The 22,360-nt window shown below is 40.0% G+C and overlaps 2 protein-coding genes across 3 annotated transcripts in view; both read right to left on the bottom strand.

Moving 5' to 3' along the window:
- cwf19l2 (CWF19 like cell cycle control factor 2) overlaps window positions 1-1,519 on the bottom strand; it is a 32,533-nt gene extending 31,014 nt beyond the window's left edge. Inside the window, exon 1 of the mRNA XM_022195912.2 lies at window positions 1,402-1,519. Within this exon, the coding sequence (XP_022051604.1) occupies window positions 1,402-1,494 (93 nt within the window). The 5' untranslated portion in view covers window positions 1,495-1,519. The remainder of the gene's footprint in view (window positions 1-1,401) is intronic.
- A 3,420-nt stretch (window positions 1,520-4,939) lies between these two features.
- alkbh8 (alkB homolog 8, tRNA methyltransferase) lies at window positions 4,940-20,643 on the bottom strand. Of its 2 annotated transcripts, none has more exons than XM_022195910.2 (12): window positions 20,496-20,643; window positions 17,971-18,104; window positions 17,777-17,877; window positions 17,489-17,620; window positions 17,093-17,188; window positions 16,586-16,690; window positions 15,889-15,959; window positions 12,359-12,465; window positions 11,903-12,063; window positions 10,852-11,135; window positions 7,602-7,751; window positions 4,940-6,497 (listed from the first exon to the last, which is right to left on the bottom strand). In XM_022195910.2, the coding sequence occupies exons 1-12, from the start codon at window positions 20,631-20,633 to the stop codon at window positions 5,757-5,759; spliced, it is 2,220 nt and encodes a 739-aa protein (XP_022051602.1). In that variant the 5' UTR covers window positions 20,634-20,643; the 3' UTR covers window positions 4,940-5,756. The 2 variants fall into 2 exon arrangements, with proteins under 2 accessions (XP_022051602.1, XP_022051603.1); XM_022195911.2 differs by having other exon boundaries at window positions 11,903-12,000.
- Between the last annotated feature and the right edge of the window lie 1,717 nt (window positions 20,644-22,360).

Raw genomic sequence — 22,360 nt, 5'->3', positions numbered from 1 at the left:
ACACAATCACACTCTCATTCACACCTACGGACAATTTAGAGTAACCAATTAATCTCAGCATGTTTTTGGACTGTGGGAGGAAGCCGGAGTACCCGGAGAAAACCCACGCATGCACAGGGAGAACATGCAAACTCCATGCAGAAAGATCCCAGGCCGGGACTCGAACCAGGGATCTTCTTGCTGCAAGGTGAAAGCACTAACCACTACACCACTGTGCAGCCCTACTAGCTATAACTGCATGCCCACAGGTCAGAGTTCTGCAGAAACTGTAATGCTGAGGGATATTTAGAGATGACGGGAATTTTAAAACTGATTTGAACCCAATAAACATGCACTGTGTGGGCTACTGTGTTTCCCTATCACTTGTTGTGCTTCAGTGCAACCAAAACCTAGTCAGTAACATTTCTTTGTCTCTCTTCTGCTCTCTGTGCTCTCAAAAATTGCATTTTATTACAGCCAATTCCCAATAAAGCTTAATGAGCTGTGTAGAAGTCACAATTTCATTCTAACTCCATTCACTAAAAACAGAAACTACAAAATAAAATGAGAACAGTATTATTGGGCATTTGGATGAATAAAAATGCAATTTATGTGAGCATAGGGAGCAGGGGAGAAAAACAGAGATCTGATGTAAACAGACATTTGTTTCTTTCAACAAATGAAAGAAACAAATGTCTTCATACATATCTGAGTGGCTTTAACTTTACACTTCCAACTTTTTAACAATCGCAACACACAAAAAAATTGCTATCCGTCATGCAGCACCTTTAAATCAAAATTAGTTAATTCCACGTCAGATTGATCAGGTTAAATCAGACCCAGCTGCACTCTTTGCTTTGGCTTGTCCAAGCACATGTGAGCTAAGTAGATAGTGTGTTTACAAGCTATAATGCTCATCTACGGGAAGCATCATCGGTCTGCTCTGTGTGTCTGTCAACAGTGCAAACAAAGCTGCACACCAGACCGATAACGCACGACTGAAAAAAACTGTGTACATATGTGATTACAAAGACGAGGCTGCCCTACTCTTTAAATCGTTGAAAAGCATTTGTAGAACAGCAGCAGGTCTGCTATCTGCCTCACTCAGTGTTTGTCCTGTCTGCAGTCCAGACACAGGCATTATCAGGCTAACGTCAGGACACACATGTACTGTTAGCCGTCCCAGAGAGAGAAATGGGGACAAAATAAGTCAGTGTACATCACTGACATAGACGATTAATCAGAAAAAATATTGTTTTGCCGCTAAAACCATGCACATTACAGTGACGGCAAGTGTTAGCCTACTTCGCTTGTTAGCTTTCATACGAACAAAACGTGCATGATTTAAGCTTTATCTGACGCCGGTGAAACAAACCCAGTTTCATTTAAACAGTTGCTGTATCCGAAGGTGATATTTCCTACCTTCTCTAGCACCTCTTGTCGTGCCTGCCGTTTGTTTTCCTTTCGTTCGTTGATGCTGCTTGAACTCTCAAAACTAACTCCGGACGCCGCCATGACACCGCCGTCAATGGGTTTGTTAAGTGTCGTAAAACTGTGTCGGTTTACGTCACCCGTTGATTTGTGGTTCTTGTAGTTCAGAAATACAGCAGTAGATAAACTGAACTGTACAATGTAATGGATAGGTGCATTTATTTGCATTTTATACGTTTATACAGAATACATTTAAATCCGCTGGAACCATCAACAGTACTTAAGTGCCTGTAAGTATCAGTAGATTGCATCGGCCTAAAATATTATCTGTCCATAAACACCTAACATTGACATTTGCACATGGACATATTCGTTTGAATATTTGGGGAACACATTAACAGCAAGGTCAAATAGAAAATGTAGGGATCAAATGTCCTGCATTAAGATGACATTTGTACCAATTGTAACCCTTCTGCATCAGTTATGGGGCAACTGATAATTCCAGAAAAGAAAACATGGAATATGGATCTAATTCTTAAATTCTGCAGCTGCATGTGCTCATAATTTATGTCAGGAGAGTCAGATAAAAGACCCAGTGTTGTTGTAAAAACTTGTCCCTGCCTGATGTCTTATTACATCAAGTACCATAATCACAGTTTCTCAAAATAAAAATCTTCTGTATCTCTTCGCTGGTTTTATTGAGGAGGAATATGCACATGTTCAAAAAAAATATATAGAACTGCACATAACAGTTAAACACTCAATGTTTTTTCTTTAAACTGCTGCCCTTATTTAAATGCATGTTAGTTTAGACTGCAGCTTGTGTACCATTTACCATTTACCATTTAGATGTTATCAAGTAAAGGGATTAGGATATTTTGTGAGGATAATACACCTATTTGTCAAGTCAGTTATATAACCAGTCATCACACAATTGCATAAAGGGGTATTCTAATGTGTAAAACACAAGATAACATCATATCCTTGAGCAGACATTAAAAAAAACACAGAATAAAACTTCAAATAGCAAATGGGAGAATACTCAGGAGGAGCAGCAGACAACAGTTCAGTCTTCAAGACCAACAATAGATCAAAACCCACCGAAAGAGGTGAAATAATAAAACTAAACCATGTAAGACTCTATGTGCATTAATGAGCACTGATGCCGGCTGATGAGTTCTGGATCACAGCTAGGGTTTCGTGTCATATTTAGAGTGTTGGGTTGGTCTGAGGTCAGGATCTATTGCAGGCCAGTCAAGTTCATACACGCTTAGCTCAATAAGCACATTTTATCAAGCTCGTTTTATGCATGCAGGTTGTGTAATGGTGAAACAAATGATCTTCTCTTCTCCTGCCTCAAACTAGACGGCATACTTTCGTCTAAAATATACAGCAAGCTGGAGAATACAGTTTTCCCTACAGCTGGACCTTGCAAAATTCATGAAAATTAAGCTCCATTGAGACCAAAAGTACATAAAAGTAAGAAGGCAGGGAGAGACAAATACTTTTATTCATATATAAATTTATTTCCTCATTTGTGTCTCCCTGGAATTACGTACTTCTCAATGCTACATAATCACACATATCACCAATCAATTGGAGAAATGTGTTTGACTTTATATCTCTTGACTCCTGTGAGCTGATTTAAAATGTCTTACAGACTGCCGAATCAATGCACTACACCTGGGGGACGGATACCCTTACATTTCAATAATCCCTCCAAATGTCAAGTGAGAATCTGCTGACAGACTCCGCAACAACAATACTACAATACTACTTTTACTTTCTCTCTCACATGCACACACACAAGCAGTCATCTTCACCCTGATCAATAAGCCACAGTCAATAAAAGCCACCAATCATCCCCGCCTCAGCGTCGTAATGTGTTTGCCTCTGTGGGTCTCAGAGGATTGAGAAGCCACGGGGGTAATTTTATCGGGAGCCGCTGACCAATTACCAGCCTGCCACCGAGGGGCCACAATAAATAACCCAGCTCCACTCCACCTACATCAATATCCTATTATCCTGCAGTTCATTCTGTCTTTTAGCTGTCTGGTAAAACACATCCTGTAAATAATACCACTGTGAGTGTGTGTGTAAGAAAGAGCATAAACCACTGTTATTACACACCAATTAACAAACTAACATTCCTTTTGATTTATTTATCTCTGTGCAAACACATGGTTACACCAGGGGTGTCAAGCATGTGGCCCGTGGGCCAAAAACAGTCCGCCAGAGGGTCCGATCCGGCCCGCAGGACAAGTTTGTAAAAGGTAAAAATTACAGAGAAGACTTTAACTGCAAATTATAAATTTTAAAACTAGAAATTTCAAATAATTTCTGGACCATGACAAGTTGTTTGGATCATAAAGTAAAATACTACATTGTTCTTTTGTGTCTCATTTTTGTACTATTTTGTCTAGTTTTCATATTTTTTTTTACTTTTGTCGTTTGTCTCATGTTTTTGTCATTTTGTGTTTCCTTTTTCTCTAGCTTTTGTTTTTTGTCTAATTTTTGTCATTTTGTGTGTTTTTTCCATTGTTTTGAGTATCATTTGTATCATTATGTTTTTTTGTTTTGCCTGTGTTCTCTATTTTTTGTCATTTTGTTTCTAGCTTTTGCCATTTGTAAAATTTTTGGTCTCATTTTTGTTGTTTGTCCATTTTTTGTCGCTTTGCAACTTTTTTCTTTTTTGTTTTGTTTCACGTTTTTGTAATATTTTGTCTGATTTTCGTTATTTTGATCATAAAATAAAATACTGTATTATTCAGTTCCAGATACCTGTGACTACATGCTTTGTGCCTTTGTACACACACTCTGATCTGGAAGTTGTCACAAGTAAATGATAAATGGAGGCATAATATTGCTGAAATCAAACTTAATTTTCTCAAGAAATTTTGGGATGTTCATAATATTTTGTAAAAAGATAATTCTTTAAATGTCAACATTTTCGAAATGGACTTTTTTCCACTATAACAAACGAAAAATTTGGAGTCGTCCATATTTATAGGTTATGATGCTGTGATTTTACTGGTCCAGACCACTTGAGATCAAATTGGGCTGAATGTGACCCCTGAACTAAAATGAGTTTGACTTCCCTGGTTTAGACGATGACCATGAAGTACTTCCTCTGTCAGACATGTTTTAAAAACCAGGAGAACACACACAAATCTCCCACAGCTTCAAACACCACCTTTAACTTGAAAAGGTCAAGCACTGATGGTTTATACACAGCTTAGTTACAGCTCGGTGACTTCAGAGCAGACAATGAGCAAAAGACAAGCCAAGAAGCAAAGCAGTGTGATGAAAAATCTTGTAGGTGATCTACTGTACAGACCACACACTAGAGGAATGTTAAAAAGTCACTGAACTACATAGAAGTAGCCGAAGTATGCCTTAAACTGATGCTCGTCACCATCCTTCTCACCTATAGAAACCTGTCAAACATTAGCAGGAGTCGGTGTTTTTTTCTAAGCTCTATAACCAAACTCAATGTCAAAGCATTTTACAAGAAGTAAGTGCAGCAATCAAAGATTTGTAAAATGTTTTTATTGATTTCATGGCGCTTAATCTCAAGTAGTATCTGGGCATTTTTCAATCCTGTCAAATTTTTTACTTACTTCTTATTTTATTTTATTTTTTTACTGGAATATAGCAAAGTAAGTCCTGAGCCTTTTTTTGGAAACAGTAGTCATGGCTCAAAGTAGAGAGAACCAAAAGGCATCTCCTGTGCAGTATAACAAAGTTACAATGCCATACATTATAACAAAAAAGAAGTAGAATTAGATTGTTTTAATTAAAAAAATAATCACCATGTACATTTTCCTCAGGTGTTACCAATACTGAACAATTGGCGACTTTTCATACATTAGATATTTTACTTCTTACATTTTTTTTAGTTTCCACAACCGTCTCCTATCCGCTCTGAGCAAACAGCCTGCAGTTCAGCTGAAAAGTCCCAGAATATTTTATAGCCAATTTAGGTTTTTACAGAATTTGGTTACTACTAATAATTTATTTTTGGCAAATGTTTGAAAAAGACATGTCAGAAAATGTGACTTTTATGAAATTTTGCTAAAAGTTTGAGCTTAGATTTAGAGAGTTTTCCTGATGTAATGGCACAAAACATAAGAACCACCAGAAAGTTTCACATGCAATTATAGTTATTGATTTTGCAGTTTCTGGCTCTGATAAATGGTGTCCTTTTCTATGTGTTGTTGTTTTTTTAAACAACAGGCCTCTCAATTCCTCTAGGGGACTAAACTGCATTTAATCAAGTACAACATCTTATAAATGTTTTTTTTTAATTAAACTTTCATGGTTTAGTAGTAGTAGCAACAACATGACTATAAACCATCCTTCTGTAATATAACACACCAGTTGCCCTGGTCATGGTAGCTGCTCTGCACTTTGACTCCATTCACCTGAGCACACAGCTGCTCCAGCTCCCCCTGCTGGAAAACGTGATAATAGCGATGAAAGACGGGCGCTGGGCTGCTCTCCAACTCTGACTTTACAGTAGAACTGGAAGTCTGAGTGGTGTTGCCACTTGGACTGGGCTTACAGTCTGGGATGTGAGCAGCATCGCTGGTATCAAGTCTTGATCCAGATCCTGGACTGGGGTCAGTTTTTGGATTCAAGCTTGAGGCCGAACACGAGTTATGTGAAGTCTTCTTATTCTTCTCCTTGCTTTTACCCTTCTTGCTGCTGTCTCCTGATTCCTCGTCATCTCGTTTCTTCCCCTCCTTCAGATGCCAGGGAACCAACAGGTCCTGGGTGTTAAAGGCTGTGCGGTTGGTGTGCACACTAAGCTTCCCATCAGTCACTCTGCTAACATCTGTCATGCTGTCATCCGGCCTGCAGCTATCTTCTAAATGGCTACTGATATGGATGCTTGATTTCCCATGAGGTTCCTGACTGTCCTCTGATGTGGGGCTGTGATTGCCTTGATGCTCTTTGTTGCTCTCTTTGAGGTATTTGGACTTCTGCTTGTTGTACTCTTGTTCAAAAGCCCAAACGTAGATGAGCGCCCGACCTCCAGGCTTCAGAAGTCTCACCAGCTCCCTCACTGCTGCCAGCCGGCGCTCCTGAAAGGCACACACAAGCTTTAAAGTGACACACGAAGGTTAGCCAAATCACACTAATGCAGACTGAAAGTGATAAATTGGTTTGATTTGAGGTATGACCTGAGGCAAAATTTTTTCAACCAATCAGTCAAAATATTGATCTGTGATGGTTGTTTTGAGTCATTGTCAAAAAGGAGGCTGCAGAGGTGGAAAAGGAATTTCAAAACAACCAAAAAGGCAAGACGTGAGTATTCTTCTGAGTTTTAGTGTTAACTTAAGAAGTTAAATAAATGCTGAACCCTCTCAACCCCAAAACCAACCCGTGGGTTTGAAATGCATTTCATCTTTTAAAAAAATTACCAAAATTACACTATTTATCAGAGCCAGAAACTGTAAAAACAGAGAATTAGCAAACTTGCAACTTCCAAACAGTCCTTTCAGTAATCTTCTCTCAAAGTCATGATCTAATTCATCAAAACGGTTTCATTCTACAGTTCTCATTTAAAGACTGGTCAAAAATAAACTTCTTGGATGAACCATTTTCTTTTAAGAAAGAGAAAAAAAATCATTATTGACTCAGCTGCAACCAAAAGTCGCATTAAAAAAATTCAGGAAGTTTGCTGCTGAACTCGGCTGAGCTGCAGGCCGTGTTTTAACAGTGCATAAGGTAAATGTTCACTCCAGCTTTTTTCAAATCTTGTAAAACGCACAATCAAAGAAATCTAACTTTTTATTTTTTTAAATGAGTTATAGCCTTATATTGCAGGGAAATATGAGCTTTCAGGGAGTAAAAATCTAACAGAAGCAAAGAAACGCCCAGAAACTGCTTGCAGCTCAGAATGTAATATATCAACTAATTGCTATTTTTTAAATTAAATGTAAGAAAAAAGCTTCCCTTCCAAACCTTTAAAGTGTCAACCAGTGATCCATCAGTAAATCTAAATCCCTAACTGCTTGGAAAGTAGTTATTTCAAACACTTTTTAGGGAAGAGGACACCTAAATGTCTGATTTCTGGAACAAGTCAGTGGAAAGTGTTCCCGTATCGGGTCCATCTGACTGAATAACTGATACAATGCTTTCTAGAAAAATGGACAAATCCTCTGTTATTCTTTGCGCGAACTTACCTGTGTGGAAAAGTGGTGTATGACAGCGATAGAGATGCAGGCGTCACAGGATGCAGTTCGCAGAGGGACACTAAGAGCATCAGACACAAAGGCGTGGAAACCTCTTTCTGCACAGATCTGGATGAGAGCGCCGCTACGATCACATCCCACCTGAAATGAGACAAAACACACACAAAGGCATGTAAAATCACCCATTAACAGTAAGATAGAGAGCAAAAAATGTTAATAATCACACAGAAAACAAGAGGAAAAAGCCACTGATTGTTCTTTGTTCAAAGGAGGAGGAAGCACAAGACAAAACTGAGAAACATAATCAACAAATGGACAAAAAGTGGTAGAGAGCTAGATTAACTACAGAGAATGAGATGAAAAAATGAAAAATATGAAGAAATGTGGTCAGTGGGAAGCTGAAAAGACACATAAAAGGAAGAAAAAAACAGTGGGAGGAGCTACTGATGGCACTAATAATGACTTTCAACACATTTAGTCTCAGGAAACATTCAAGCAGGCTTCATGTGATTTTTTCCCCCCCAAAAGAGACAGAAGTGAAAATAGATGGTGAGAAAAAACACACACATACACAAGTGGACACACAGACTCGATGTGTTACTGACATGCAAACACACAATGGTCAGCCTTTTTCATTTCAATTAGAACTGGGAATGTTAGCAGCCTTAAGCAGCACCGAAAAGTGGAGCAGGAGACAGAAAAAGATCGAGGGAATGAAGACAGAAAAGGCCAACGCAGAAGAAAAGAAGCAGGGTTAAGAGAAAATGAGACAAAAAGAGAATAAAAGTCAGAAGGCTGGTGTGTGACATCCATGATCAGTGTTCAGTGTTCTCTCTGTAATGATTTTTCACAGCCACAGTCTGAGTCAGGATAAGCTGCTTACACGCACCTCCAAATCCCAAACCTGAACATCTCAGTGTGCATACGGAAACAGAAAATTTAGGATATTACCATGGAAACTGAGCTAATGCTAACAATGACATCCAGCAGAAACCAGAGCGAGAGCGCCGATCTCATCCCCAGATGCGGTTCATTTAGTTCGCCTCAAACGCAACACGATGTTTACACTTGAAACTAGCTAAAAAACAAACTGGCTTTTAAGCAGCTGATATCTAAATCTTATCTTCAAGTGAACAGCAATACTTCCCACAGAATCAAAGCATTTCCCACATGACCAGCCCGCAGCACGCTAGGAGGCACAGAAGTAAGCTGCAGCTCTTTGCCCACAGAAAGTGCAATGATGCAAAGCTTACTTCACGCTGGAGCAGAGACTTGACGCAGCTCCTTTTCATTTTACATTTATGAGAATGCTGAGCAGCGAGACTGTGACCTCTGCAGTGTCTGTTTGCTGCTGCTTGATTTCAGGAGGGTTCCAATGTTTCAATGCAACGTTTGGCTAAATGCTTGTTATTATTACTTCTATTTTCACATTCTGCCTTTTTCTACTTGTCTCATGCTGCATTTTACTGTAAATACCAAATATTCATGCACTTTTTTGTAAATACCAACATTTTTACCATCTTATTTCTATTTCACACATTGTTTTGTTTATATCTATCTATCTAGTAACGATTCTAAATTTTGGAACACAGTTTCTTTAATTTACTTCTAAGGGATAAACATTTTGTTATCTAATAGAAGAAACTGGGTGGGAGTGAGGTTACAGAAAAAAAAAAGATACCTGACTTGCATCTATCTTGCTTGTTTAACCCCTGCAGCACATGAGGAGAAACATGAAAACGCTAATTTGTGAGACAAAGAACAGCTATATGTGGGTAGTGCTACTTTAACTAATACTTCAGGGTCTGATTCACTATTTGTATTTGTACATTTTGTATCCAAAAACAACCAAATGGAGCCAAGTTCAACATAACCAGGATATATGTTTGTTATCTGGCTTCACATATCCTAATAACAACCACAGTCTCACTAGGTGCTCACACAAAGCTGGACACCAACTTATTCAGACAACCAAAGGTTTTCTCCAGCTTTGAGTGTATTCACACAAAAAGGCCAGTACTGAATATAGAGCTGCCTATTTCTCACAAGAACAAACTATAATTCCAAACCAGTATGGGAAATCTCAAACTCTAACACAGGCTAAAAGCAATACAGCTGCTGTACCCAAAGTCAGGAAAGAAAGGTAGCGATACTTATTTAAACCGACAATTCAGTAAAGAAAAGTTGTATGGTAATGAACGACAAAATGAACCCAATTCAACTAAGAAAGGTAGCAGACTGTGTGAATGCAAAGGTTCAGTAGTCTTACCTGTATCAGTGGCCCCTCATACAGACGTGCATAGACCTGTCTGTGATTACAACTGTGCATTACATTTAATGTGTTCCTCAGATGCAGCCTATTCTCATGGGACTTAAGACAATTTTAGCTTTATTCTTCCACCTGCAGCCCCGGTGGTGTTGAACAGCCGTTAGAGCAGCATTCAAGCCGTTGGTTTAGTAGGTTTAGGATGCAAAACTCATAAGGTCAACAAGCACAAGGCTCCAGTGTTTTATCAGTCTCTGTTTTGGGATTATACCGCTATTCAAGGCCTATAGAAGAATATAATTGCTTTGAAATTGTTTGCGCTCAAGAGGAAAAAAGAGAAAACGCAAGACTAGAACTCCCCCACTGAGAATCTATATCTTTCATATCTATGCTCAGCAGGGAGAGAAAAGGGTTTAGATGCTAAAAACTCTTGGCCTCCAAAGAGACCCTCTTTTTTCCTGCACAACAAGCTCCACAGGAGGAGAATTGATTGGTCAGAAGGAGGTGTTTTTATACACATATAAACCCTAAAAGAGGTGAAGCACCCTATTAACCTGAAGTAACCCCAAACCCTGCTTCGTTGTACCAGACCCTGACCTTTTCAGAGTGACACTGTTAAAGTTATCAATCAAGTCAAGCTCATCTCAGTCATATTTATAGACAGCTGGTCTGAAAAAGGACTTCACCAGTTTATACTCTCCTTCTGAATCTGTTCTGGTTTTTATACGTGCAGTAGCAGCAGAGGAGGAAGAGGAGTTCTCGTGCAGGAGCTCTTCGGCTGCTACTGATTAGCTGAAACAGCCATTAGGATGTGTTTCTGCACATAAATGACTGTTATGAAAATGTGTGGCTTTTCAAAGCGATGATAATCCAACAAGCAGCAATAAAAACACAATGACAAAGGAACTCCCCTGCAGGGATCGCTGAAGCATCACAAAATTACAGACATTATTATAGTATATGATGACACTCAACTGCAATCACGTCTGGGTTGACTCCCAGGTATTTTCCGTTCCCACAGCCCACGTCGGCCAGCACGCTGCCGGGCGGGAGCGAGGCCAGGAAGTGGCAAACGCGAGGCCAGGGGGAGTGGCGAGTGCTGCTGAAGTGGGAGGCGATGGCGTCGTAGACCCGGTGCACGTACTCCTCCTCCAGGCGGGCTGCGTCGGCACGGCAACAGGGAAGCGTCGGGGGAGACGGCGGCAGAGCGGGCGAAGGTGTCGAGGGAGCTCCCCGACTGTCACAGGCAGACGGGAAGGCTGGAGTGGGAAGGCGTTGAAGGGTGAGATGTATGCACGTTCTCACTCACCAGCTATGCTACATGGGATCTTCAACTTTTATGACGATCCTGTAACTGCTTTGTCACACAAAAAAAAGCCAATTTCTGCCTCAAGATCTGATCTCCCGTTTCCTTTTTCAGAAAACATTAAGGTGTTAGACTGTTAGACAAAATCATCAAATTGAAGATAATACTGTGGCCTCTGAAAAATTGTAACTCTAATTGGTTGCAAATTGAAGATGATTTTTTCAGTCCTTTGGGGTAATCACATGCTCATACATGGGCAGCCAGTATGACATTTGTTTTTTCTATTAAAACATGTCAAAAATAACAGAAAAGCAAGCAGTTTCATGATTTAAATGGTAGCTTGCATGTTGCAAGGTTGGAGAGAAGGAGGCTATTCTGTACCACCACATATTCCGTCACATTGTGTTTAACAGACAACTAATAGAATAAAATGGTTTGATGTGCATTATTTATGATGCTTTAAAGACTCAGTTAGTGTTTCCTCCTGTGTAGCTCACAAGGACTTTTCACAATCAGTCTTTTGTGATGTGCTTTTATTAATGTGTCCGTCAGGCTGGATACTATATGTGCTCTGCAGGTTGTGACACACTTGAAGATATTCAGGGCAGAAGGCTTTTTTTGTCTCTAGATTGTACAAAAATAGCCCATCTCGCATCACGGTAATGAAGCCTACTGTCAGCAAACACGTATTGTGCTCAATTGTGTGCACAATTTTCTCACCACAGCGGCAGGGTTCGTGTCTGATCTTGCGGAAAGTGAACGAAGTGCGGGTGCCCCTCCTGCTCAGAGTGAGACTGCTTTGGGTCCCGAGGTCAGGCCTTGAACGAGCAGAGGATTGTGGGTCACAGGCAGGCACCATGTCAAACTTTCGAGGAGTAATTCTGAGAAGAAAGGAAGCAGCTGTTGTAGTTATTGTAAACTGCCATAAACTGAAAATAACCAATACTAGAAGATGTGGATGTGACCAACTTCACCAATCAGAAACTAGTGAAAACAAAACAATGTGGAAAGAAGAGAAAAAAAAGTCTTCGACAAAATATAACATGGAGTCCAAAGAAATTTCAGCAGAACAGAAAAAGAAAAGAACTGTCAGTCTGTGGATCGACCTAAAGCTCACGTCAAGATAAACTCGCTCCCAGAGGCAGAGACTGATCAATCCGACACAGTTGAGCTCACCCATGTGTCCAAAGGTATCTGCTCTCTCCCTTCATCACCAGGAGGCTCCGTCCCGGCAACACCACGGCAACGACACGACCATCAGGGTGACGGAAGTCCATCACCGTCTGTGAAAACCCACAAGTATGGACATGCAATCTTCTATTTATAGGCAAAAAAAACAACTGTAAACTAATGAGAACTTGTGTTGCAGTGGATGGATTGTGGATATTATTATTACTACTGATGCACTGATTTCTCACCCAACATGGTGGTTAGCTCAGGACATTTGCTGATAATAAGTAGCTAAATTTAAAATCTAAATACATTATTGCACTGAATTCACTGGACTCAGTTTGACTTTAGCCCACTCTGATAATGTCATACCCTTTAAAAAAAACTTTACTTCACCAATATGGTTGAATGGATCAGTGTGTTTCTACTTGTTATTCTGTAACTGCTGGTAATGAGTACCAAACCTCAACACTTGCAGCATCGATCAAACTGTATTCAGAATTTCAAGTATGCAGAAACTGTGAAGCACCTTTTAATGCCTCATTGATTTCTCACTCGTTTCCTTCAGTTCCCCAACAGGATACTGTGTGATTTAATGTGGTTTTGATCATTTTCTTCTCCATCCAAAACCGATCAATTTTTCTTACTCTGACCTTAAACAATCCGATAGGTGTGTACCAAACTGATTAGTCATTATTATTCAGGTGTTGTTCAGCCAGATTCACAGCACAAATTTGTTATTGAAAAAAAAATGCTGGTGTCAAACTACAATCAACATCAGAAATGAATGCAAAATGAAACCTTCTTCCCTTTTAATAAACTCCTCTGACTGACGTCACCCTGGGGAAGAGAAAAAACACCGTCTTCCTGCTCTCTCTCTAACAACCAGCTGAGGCATCTCCACCCCGGCACTGGTGTTTGATCCTAATGTTTCCCTACAGCACATACCAGCACAAGCTCTGCTGGGAAATTACATCCACACAGTTTCAAACTGCATCTCTCCAACTTCTGACAGCAGGCAAATTGGCTTTTGAGAGGAGGAGGTGTGTGTGTGTGTGTGTGTGTGTGTGTGTGTGTGTGTGTGTGTGTGTGTGTGTGTGTGTGTGTGTGTGTGTGTGTGTGTGTGTGTGTGTGTGTGTGCGAGCAGGAGTGAGTGAGAGACAAATATGGGTGATGTGCTTGATTGTGAAAGAGCAGGCGACTCCAGCGAGTGATCACATCTTTCCCTCGGACCGCAACCGAGCTCCCACACTTTCTCTCTCGCAAATGCACAAACACACACACAACAGGCAACAACGGGACTGTGCGGTTCCCTTCTGTGGAGCATTAGCCGATCAATGAAACCGGTGGAATGTGACTGAATCGATGGCGATGCTGGCAGCTACACGTTACTACAAGACTATTCATCATTTTCTCACGCACACACTCACAGTTGTAAGGGTACACTTGTGAGGACATACAATGATATTACAGAGCCCCTTACTCTGACCCTACCCATGACAAATCCTCAAGCGACTCTTTGAAGTTGTGTCAGAAAATAGAAATGGTCAAAATATCCTAAATTTCAAGCTGCTCCTCACAACAAAATACTTACACACACAATCTTATAGACAGTCATTTATTTATTTTCTCGCTGCACGTCCTCAACACAAACAGCCTCAATAAACCTGGAAAGTGCAGTCATATTTACTGCAACATAATCACAGGAGGTCACACTGCATGGAGCTTTCATGTGTTTAATCAGTAAATCAGTTGTTTTCTTTTTGAATGAAATCAAATCAAAGCGACGCTTTTATGATGCACTAAATCTTTCTTTCGTAGGAACTGAAACTGAATCGAATCAACGCTGGATAAACTCTTTACAGCCACAGATGAAGAAATTACAAGGAAAGAAAGCTTTGTCATATTTCCGTATTTATATTATTGAATTAGTCGCTATTCTCTGTGGTCGTTACATCCACACATTCTGAGAACCCTGCCTTAGGGGTTGAAATATGTAACTGCATTGTAATAATTGATAAGTAACTGAAATGTCAGAGTTCAATGGGGACCTTCTTTAACTTGTTGAGTATTTCTTGATGAGGATGTATTACTAAATCTGCATAATTCCAGTAGCAGTCTATTGATATAGCCTTTTCCTCAAAGAGCTGTATGATGTTAAATGTTGATATAATGTTGCTGTTGGCTTTTAGCAGCTACAGTTCAGCCACATATCGACAGAACGCTGATAGCAAACACTTCACCCCAATGCTGTCAGGTATAATACCACTGAGAAACAAAATCCCATTGTCAAGTCTTGTATTATCTAATGTTTGCCCTTCCACAATCATCCTGAATAACAAGCCTGACAAATATTCTACCACCACATTTCCTAACGAGAAGGAGTGGAGGCTGGAGACGCCCATAGCTTGTCGAGTCATTTAATTGCCCTGATCAATCTGACTGTCACTAAACTGTGCTCAACTTTCTTTGGAAACATCTGATCGTTTCAGATATTCTTCTTAATACTGTCTCCTCCTTTAGCTCTGATCACTTGATATAACATGCCCATAGTTTTTTTGTAGCTCAGAATCTCCACTGTAAAGTGAGGACAATGAATACACAGCACACACACACACACACACACACACACACACACACACACACACACACACACTGTCTGTCTGTCTGTATGTGTGTGTGACAGATGCCGCAACAGATGACAGCCGACTGCTAATAGAGCCGCTGTTTTGTAGCTGAGCCGGGACAGACGGGTGTTTATCTACAGCGATGAGCTTACAGAGACTAAACCCACATCCTAGTTTCAGGTCACAACACCTGGAAGAGTCAGGAACATAAAGAGACCAAAAAGTTAGAGGGAAATCTGCATCTCCTGTGTTCGTTCTTTGTTTACAAAGTTTCTTATGCTCAAGAAGACGACAGTGTGTCAGAGGGCGAGAAAAAGAATTAGATGTAGCACGAGGGTAAAATGTTCCCAGCGAAATCCCAAGGAAATAGTGACAACACCCTGAGATTGATGAATCCCAGTGTTCAGTGAGGTGATGGTTAATTGCATTGATCAAACCAGGAGCCAGTTGTTCAGAAGTGATCTGATTGGATCTCAGCTGTAAATTGTATCAAATTGGGAAAATGAGCTGTTTAAAAGATAAAAAGAAGATTCTCCAATCAGATTAGATCACATAGTCCAGTATTTTTGATCTGGGTGTGATGATCCTGGAGAACAAAATGTGGGATTTCCAAATCCAGGTCATTCTGACTGAGAATAAATGGTCCCAGGAAACAGAAAGAACGACAAACAGAATGACAAGTGCCTGAGAACACTGTATTTACATTAATGTTCACCTTTTAACTGCTGCAGCCGTGCTTTAAGCTAGACAACTGTTTATTTCAGACTGCATAAATGTTTATTTCTTATTTTAATTATTGATATCTACACCCTGAGTACTGCTGGTCAATACTGTCTGCAGAAGCTGATGGATGAGTTTTACTGTCGGGTAAATCATAGTACAGAGGTCAGTGATGATGTTTCTTCTTACCTTTGCCCCCAGGCTCAGCGACAGGATGGTGTCCTCAAAGGCTGAGTGAGTGTCCACATGAGGAGGGATGCCTGAAGATAGTAGAAAACACACATGCAGAATAAAACCCACTGCACCAAATTTGATAAAGCCTCTCTGATATATAAAAATGCATATAATCATTTCAGTGAGTGTGGCAGACAGTGTCTTTACCAAAATCTCGATTTCAGCTCTAGAAAGTTTGCTAGTACTGTATTCAAATAAAACTGTCAGGCACAGACTATTATTGTTTGTCATAGCTGCACATTGGAACAATTCTGCTGCCACCTTGTGGTATAGATCAGTAACCTCCATTTGTGCGCCACTTATTTCAGTTTTTAAATCAACAGTAAAACCACAGTGTTCTGCAGAACAAATGTGTCTGTTTTTAGTCCCTATTCATTGACTTGATAATTAAGCATTCCATAGCCTCTGAAATAAACATATTTATCACACATCCACTGCATGTTTTCATCTGTAGCCCTCTACGAGACAGCACACCTGTGTAACATTCATCTTGTCATGATTTGGCACTAATGGATGATGTTCAGAATCAGCTATCCCCCCTGCACTGATTGCTGAACCACCCTGACATGCTCATAGTGATATTTTTGTGAATTATTCATGTGTTTGTGCCTCTATGCAACTAGGTCAGTCATTAGAGACAGGAAGAGCTCACCCTGTCCAGACTCATACTGGTTTACAGTCAGCTGGTCTGGCATCATGCTGATGTGTTCGCTGCTTACACACCGCTCCAACACAGGTAAACACTCCTCAGGAAGACCTACACACACACACACACACACACACACACACACACACACACACACACACACACACACACACACACACACACACACACACACACACACACACACACACACACACACACACACACACACACACACACACACACACACACAGTCCTGCTGAAGATCTATGATAATAAATGGCAGGTCTCTGTGTGATAATCAGTGTAAGATACAAAGATCTCAGATTTTTTGAAACTTCTACAGAAACTGGACACTGGTGAGGGCAGCACAGCAACAAAACTCAGTTTCAGGACTATAATTGTCAAGTAAAATGTTCTAGTAGGTGATAGGAGTAATAACCAAACCTAACAAAACACAACCAATGAAACCCTGGTTGGAATAAAAATAATGGAAAAAAGCCTCAAACAGCTTACCTGCAGGTAGCGGCTTGTCCTTGTCCACGTTGTTGTTGTCATAGCGAAATTCAAATCCATAATGTTTCACTCTTCTGTGCTTGAGAGCTTTTTGAGCTAAAAGGCATTAGGATGAAGTTAGCAAAACAGGCTAACACAAAAAAATGGTGGTACTCTTCCTTAAAATGAATACAAACTGAAAGAGGATTACTCATAATTCATTAAGACCACCTGTGATCATATATCAGTGAATAATGCACAGTTTGATATTTTAATTTAATCAAACATTTTGCTTTTCTTTTTTTGCTGTTCTGCTGCATTAGGTCAATTAATTGTTAAACATTAATATTTTTCAGACTGAATAACATAAAAAGATCTGCATCACGAGTCAACCCACTGAAACATGCAAACCCTCACCAGTGATGTCATCATTAGTGGACGACCAGTCTATAGCACTGAGCAGCACAGCTTCTTCCTCTGGAGACACAAAATCCTCCACCAAGACTAATCCCTCGGGCAACAGGACAGATGTCTGCTCTTCATGGGTTACTGCATACAAACATAAACACAGTGTAAGGCTCAAAGCACGGGCTGCAAAAACACGTTTCTAATGCCCATGATTTTCAAACTACCTCATGTCTGAACATTTATTTTTTTTGTAAAATGTTTTAACAGTGATTTGCAGTTGTGTGTATGTTTTAATACCTGATTCCACATAACTGAGGTAGAGTGTGACACTGTTGTCCCCACACTGAATCATTTGTCCATTCAGGTGGACGTGAGCATTTCGAGCACTCTCCTCAGATCTGGAAACGAAATAAAAATAACAACGGTGTGACTTTAAAATCTAATTTTCCTGTAGGTATAGTATAAGTTGCTGCTGTGATGAAATACTTTACCTGTATGTGACGAAAGCGTACGGTTTGTGAGGAGGCATGACCAGACCCTCCACCTCTCCCATCTCCTTCAGAGCTGCAGAAAGCCCCTCTCGACTAACACCGTTGCCCAGACCGCCGTTGGCCACCACCAAACTCTGAAGACACAATAGAGGGAGAGCTTACAGAAAGCAGATCCAAAGCTACATCCAAAACAGGTTGAAGGTCTGAACCAGTCACATCAACAGGTTGTATTCAATCATAAGTCGACACAACAAAGAGAGACAGCCTTTGGAAAAAAATAGCTTTTGTTTTGTGTAACATCTTCTAATCCAATGAAAGCCAGTTTGTATGTGATTACAGCATGTGTAAAATCACTCCTATTGCTTGGACAAAAAATAGATTATCTGATTGAGTGTGTGCTACAATACAACACATGTAAGTTCATTATGCATGATGTGATTTTTCTCTCATTTTTCATGTTGCATGACAGCGTAGCATCCTCATCAACAATCAGACACAATACATTTGTATAAAATGGAAAGTAGACACAAAAAACAAGAACAGTGGCATCACTGTCACATCTTGAAATCTATTTAGCTTTGAGAGCTTCATTTATTTGTCTTTTCTTGCATTTTCTTCAAATACAGTACCGGTCAAAAGTTTTAGAACATCCCCAATTTTTCCATTTTTTTATTGGAAATTATGCACACTAATGTCTCATTTTACTCTGAAATGAAGGCATAGAACAAATAAAAGAAGATTTTAAAAAAGAAATCAGTCTAGAAACCAAAATGTATTCTAAACTTTTGACTCATCAAAGTAGCCACTCTTGGCTGATATAACAACTGAACCCACTTGTGGAATTCTTTCCACCCTGGAAATCAAATATTCTTCAGAAAATTTTTTCCAACTCTGTTGCAGAACTTTCCATAAATGTGTGGCACTTGTAGGCTGCTTTGTTTTCAATCTTCTCTCCAGTTCTTCCCAAATCAGCTCCATGGAGTTTAAGTCTGGAGACTGTGCTGGACACTCCATGTTTTCAAGTTCACCGTCTTGTTCTTTTTTCCTAAGGTAGTTGTGGCACAGCTTGGATTTATGTTTTGGGTCATTATCTTGCTGTAGGACGCAGCACTGGCCAACTAGGAACATACCAGAGGGTTCTGCATGGTGCTGCAGAATACTGTGGTAGCTGTTTTCTTCAGGGTTCCTCTCACTCTGTACAAGTCACCGACCCTGGATCCAGCAAAACAGCCCCAGACCATCACGCTTCCTCCATGTTTGACAGTTGATGTCACACACTGAGGAACCATCCTTTCTCCAACTCGACGGCGTATAAAAATCCTGTGTGATGAACCAAAGATTTCAAATTTTGATTCATCAGTCCATAATTCCTTCTTCCAGTCTTCAGTAGTCCACTGGTGGTGTTTCATGGCCCAGGCAAGCCTCTTTTTCTCATTGTGACGTCTTAGCAATGGCTTTCTTGCTGCAACTTGACCTGTCAAACCTTCAAATCGAAGTCTTCTCTTCACGGTTGAAACTGAGACTTCTTACTACTATCACTATTAAGCTGTGCTTCAAGCTGTTGTCCCGTGAGCTACCTTTCACTAAGCCGTTGACTCTCAGAAACTTGTCTTCTCATTCTGTTGTGGCTTTGGGTCTTCCAGACCTCTTTCTGTCAGACTTTCCCCCAGTTTTTGAGTGCCATTTGATTGTGAAGAAATCTGTACTCACTGACCCTTGACTTTCTTTGCAATTTCTCTATAAAAAAAAACTACATTTTTAAGTGCTATGATGGTCTGTCTCTCTTCTATTTTAATTGCATTGATTCTCAACCTTAATATTTAACAAAGGTTCATCTGTACTATATCTTATATTGCAGGTCAGAACTTGTGTCATTTAGTATAGTCAGCTACATTTGTATATTATAAAACATTGTGGCGGTTTAACCTTAATATTAAAACTTGGTTGGTAAATTTGTACCATCAGTCTTTTACCTCCAATGTTTTAAAAGTGTGGTATAAAAATTGTGACTTCACTTGAAAAATTGTAGCTGTATTTCCCCTTTTGTAGGAAAATGTATGTATTCATTCGGAGCATTTCATTGTATTTCCACGTCTTTAGAGCACTGCTGTTTATACGAATGAAAGCTGCATATTTTAATTGTATCGTCCCTTTGAAAAACTGCTTCGGTTTCTGCTGCAAATAGCTCCTAATGCAATCATTACAAGGTAAAAAGCTGCTTCTAGTTGTATCACAGACAATGACTAGTTCCCCTCGATACCTAAACTGCTGTTGTGTTTCTTCTGGATGATTTAAATAAGTAAACACAAGCTAATATATCAAAGCGATATCTGACAGTTAGTCGGGTGCGTTAGCAACCTATTATACTGCCTTTGTTCTTAAATCAAAAATTAACTTTAAAATGTGTTTCACTGCCTCTAATAGCTGCAAAATGTAAATATTGAGGAATATATCCACCAGTTAGCTCTATCTCGAGCCTGTCAGTTGCTCCACTTCCGGTTTTTAAACGCAGTTTTTTCCGTTACCTTGGTGGGCTGCGCTGCTGTACTGATTCCTTCATGTTTCAGTAAAGTGTGACTGGCTTTCAGCTGTTTTCTGAGAACTTTCTTCTCCTCTTTGCTTCTTCTGACAGTCTTCACGTTGTTTTCCATACTAGAATCCATGGTACGTTGTTTTATTGTGTCCGGGTGCAACTAGCTTTGAAAATCTATTTGTTCCTGCAGCGTTTCGTTCCAAGACAGCAGCTTCAATATTGTGCTGAATATTATACTGAATAAAACCACTTTGTAGAATTTTCATGTAGATTCGGCATTTAATTTTTTTGTGATAGCACATAATAAATCAACATAATATAGCGTTGAACTTGGGATTTCCCCTGACAATCAACAATACTGGAAATGTCTTGTGAACTAGACAACACACCATCAAGCTCTGCCCATGCACACATGAATAAAAAGACAGGATTTCACATTAACATAACAAATGACTTTCTGAATGTAATAAATTGGTATTTTAAACGTAGAATCACACTGAAAGCCTAAGGGTGTAAAAGGCCTAACACCCTTGCTGTCTTTGAAGCAAATGAATAACTATTAATCCTCTTCACAGCAGATTTTTTGACTTCTCTGCAATGTAAATAATGTCAATAAAAAGCTCTGTTGCAATAATTACTTCAATCAATGCAGAAATGATTATTTTTTATGTTCACCTGAGTTCAATATGAGAAATGTTGTGATGCTAAAAATATCAATTAAACTTTCACTCTCTGCCTTTTCCTTGTGGTCATGGCTTCCTCCAGTAATGTCTATGAGCACCACGGACAGAAATCCATCTCCATCACTCACTGGTGTGTCTCCAGTGGCGTTGTAATACATTCTGATCTTGGCACTCTCCAGGTAATCCTGCTGTTTATCTTCCACTGTGTATATAATGTTCCACCTGTGCCATTTTGTTCTTCCATGTTGGTATTCATAGTAGCAAGATCATAATATGCTTACTCTTATTTTATTGTCTAGTCTAAGTGTGTCTTTTCTCTTCTGTTCTTATATCCGACCCTTCCTGACATCCAGCGTTTTGTCCTGTGGCTCCATTATACAGGCATTGTATAAACTCCGATGGTAAATCCATCCGGCATGCCACCCTAATCTCCCAACAAAAGACAGACAAAAATGCTCCACGGATCATTCTATAGGCCCCGCTAACTTGATATTAAGGGATAAAATGTAAGTATTTGGAGTGACCATCCTGGTAGGATTGTGTGTCATTCCATTTTCATCCATTTCACTCATCCATCACCGGACTCAACTTAAAATTTGGCAACTGAAGATAATCTTGTGTTACCTGAGACTGACAAAATATCATCGCAATGGGTCAGTTTTTCTGAATACCCTAAACATCGGGGGGCATTCACATTCAGGCACGAGCACTGAGTTGTAATTGATGCATTCTGTCCATCATTTTGCCTTTGATGCAGTGCCTGCCCTGGTCACTGCTTTCTGTGGGTTTCCTCCCTCAGTGGGGCCAATTAGCTCAGATCCTGCCTAACAAATTCTTCTACAGTCAGATTTATGACTCCACAGCCCCTCTGGATATGAGTGTGTGTTCCAGCATGTCTGTCTTTCTATGTGAGCATGAAACATTTGTGCATGTGTGTGCGCGCCACGGGTTGTTGTGTAATGAAGCCCTCACCTGTCTTCTGCCATCTCCGTAATTACAGCGCCAGGCTGAGCTGCCGGCCAGTGGGAACCCTTTGTCGTCTTAACGGGACGCTCACTTTAGTCAACAAAACAACAGCTGGTCAGGCAGCACAGCACACGACTGCCCCGGCAACATATCTTTTTGTCTTTCAAAGCCGTCAAATAAAATCTTCACTCATTTATCGCCGTCACAT

Source organism: Acanthochromis polyacanthus, chromosome 13, assembly GCF_021347895.1.
Source record: "Acanthochromis polyacanthus isolate Apoly-LR-REF ecotype Palm Island chromosome 13, KAUST_Apoly_ChrSc, whole genome shotgun sequence".
Taxonomy (NCBI): Eukaryota; Metazoa; Chordata; class Actinopteri; family Pomacentridae; genus Acanthochromis; species Acanthochromis polyacanthus.
Note: the sequence above shows the minus strand (reverse complement) of the source record. Positions and strands in the feature narration are given on the sequence as shown.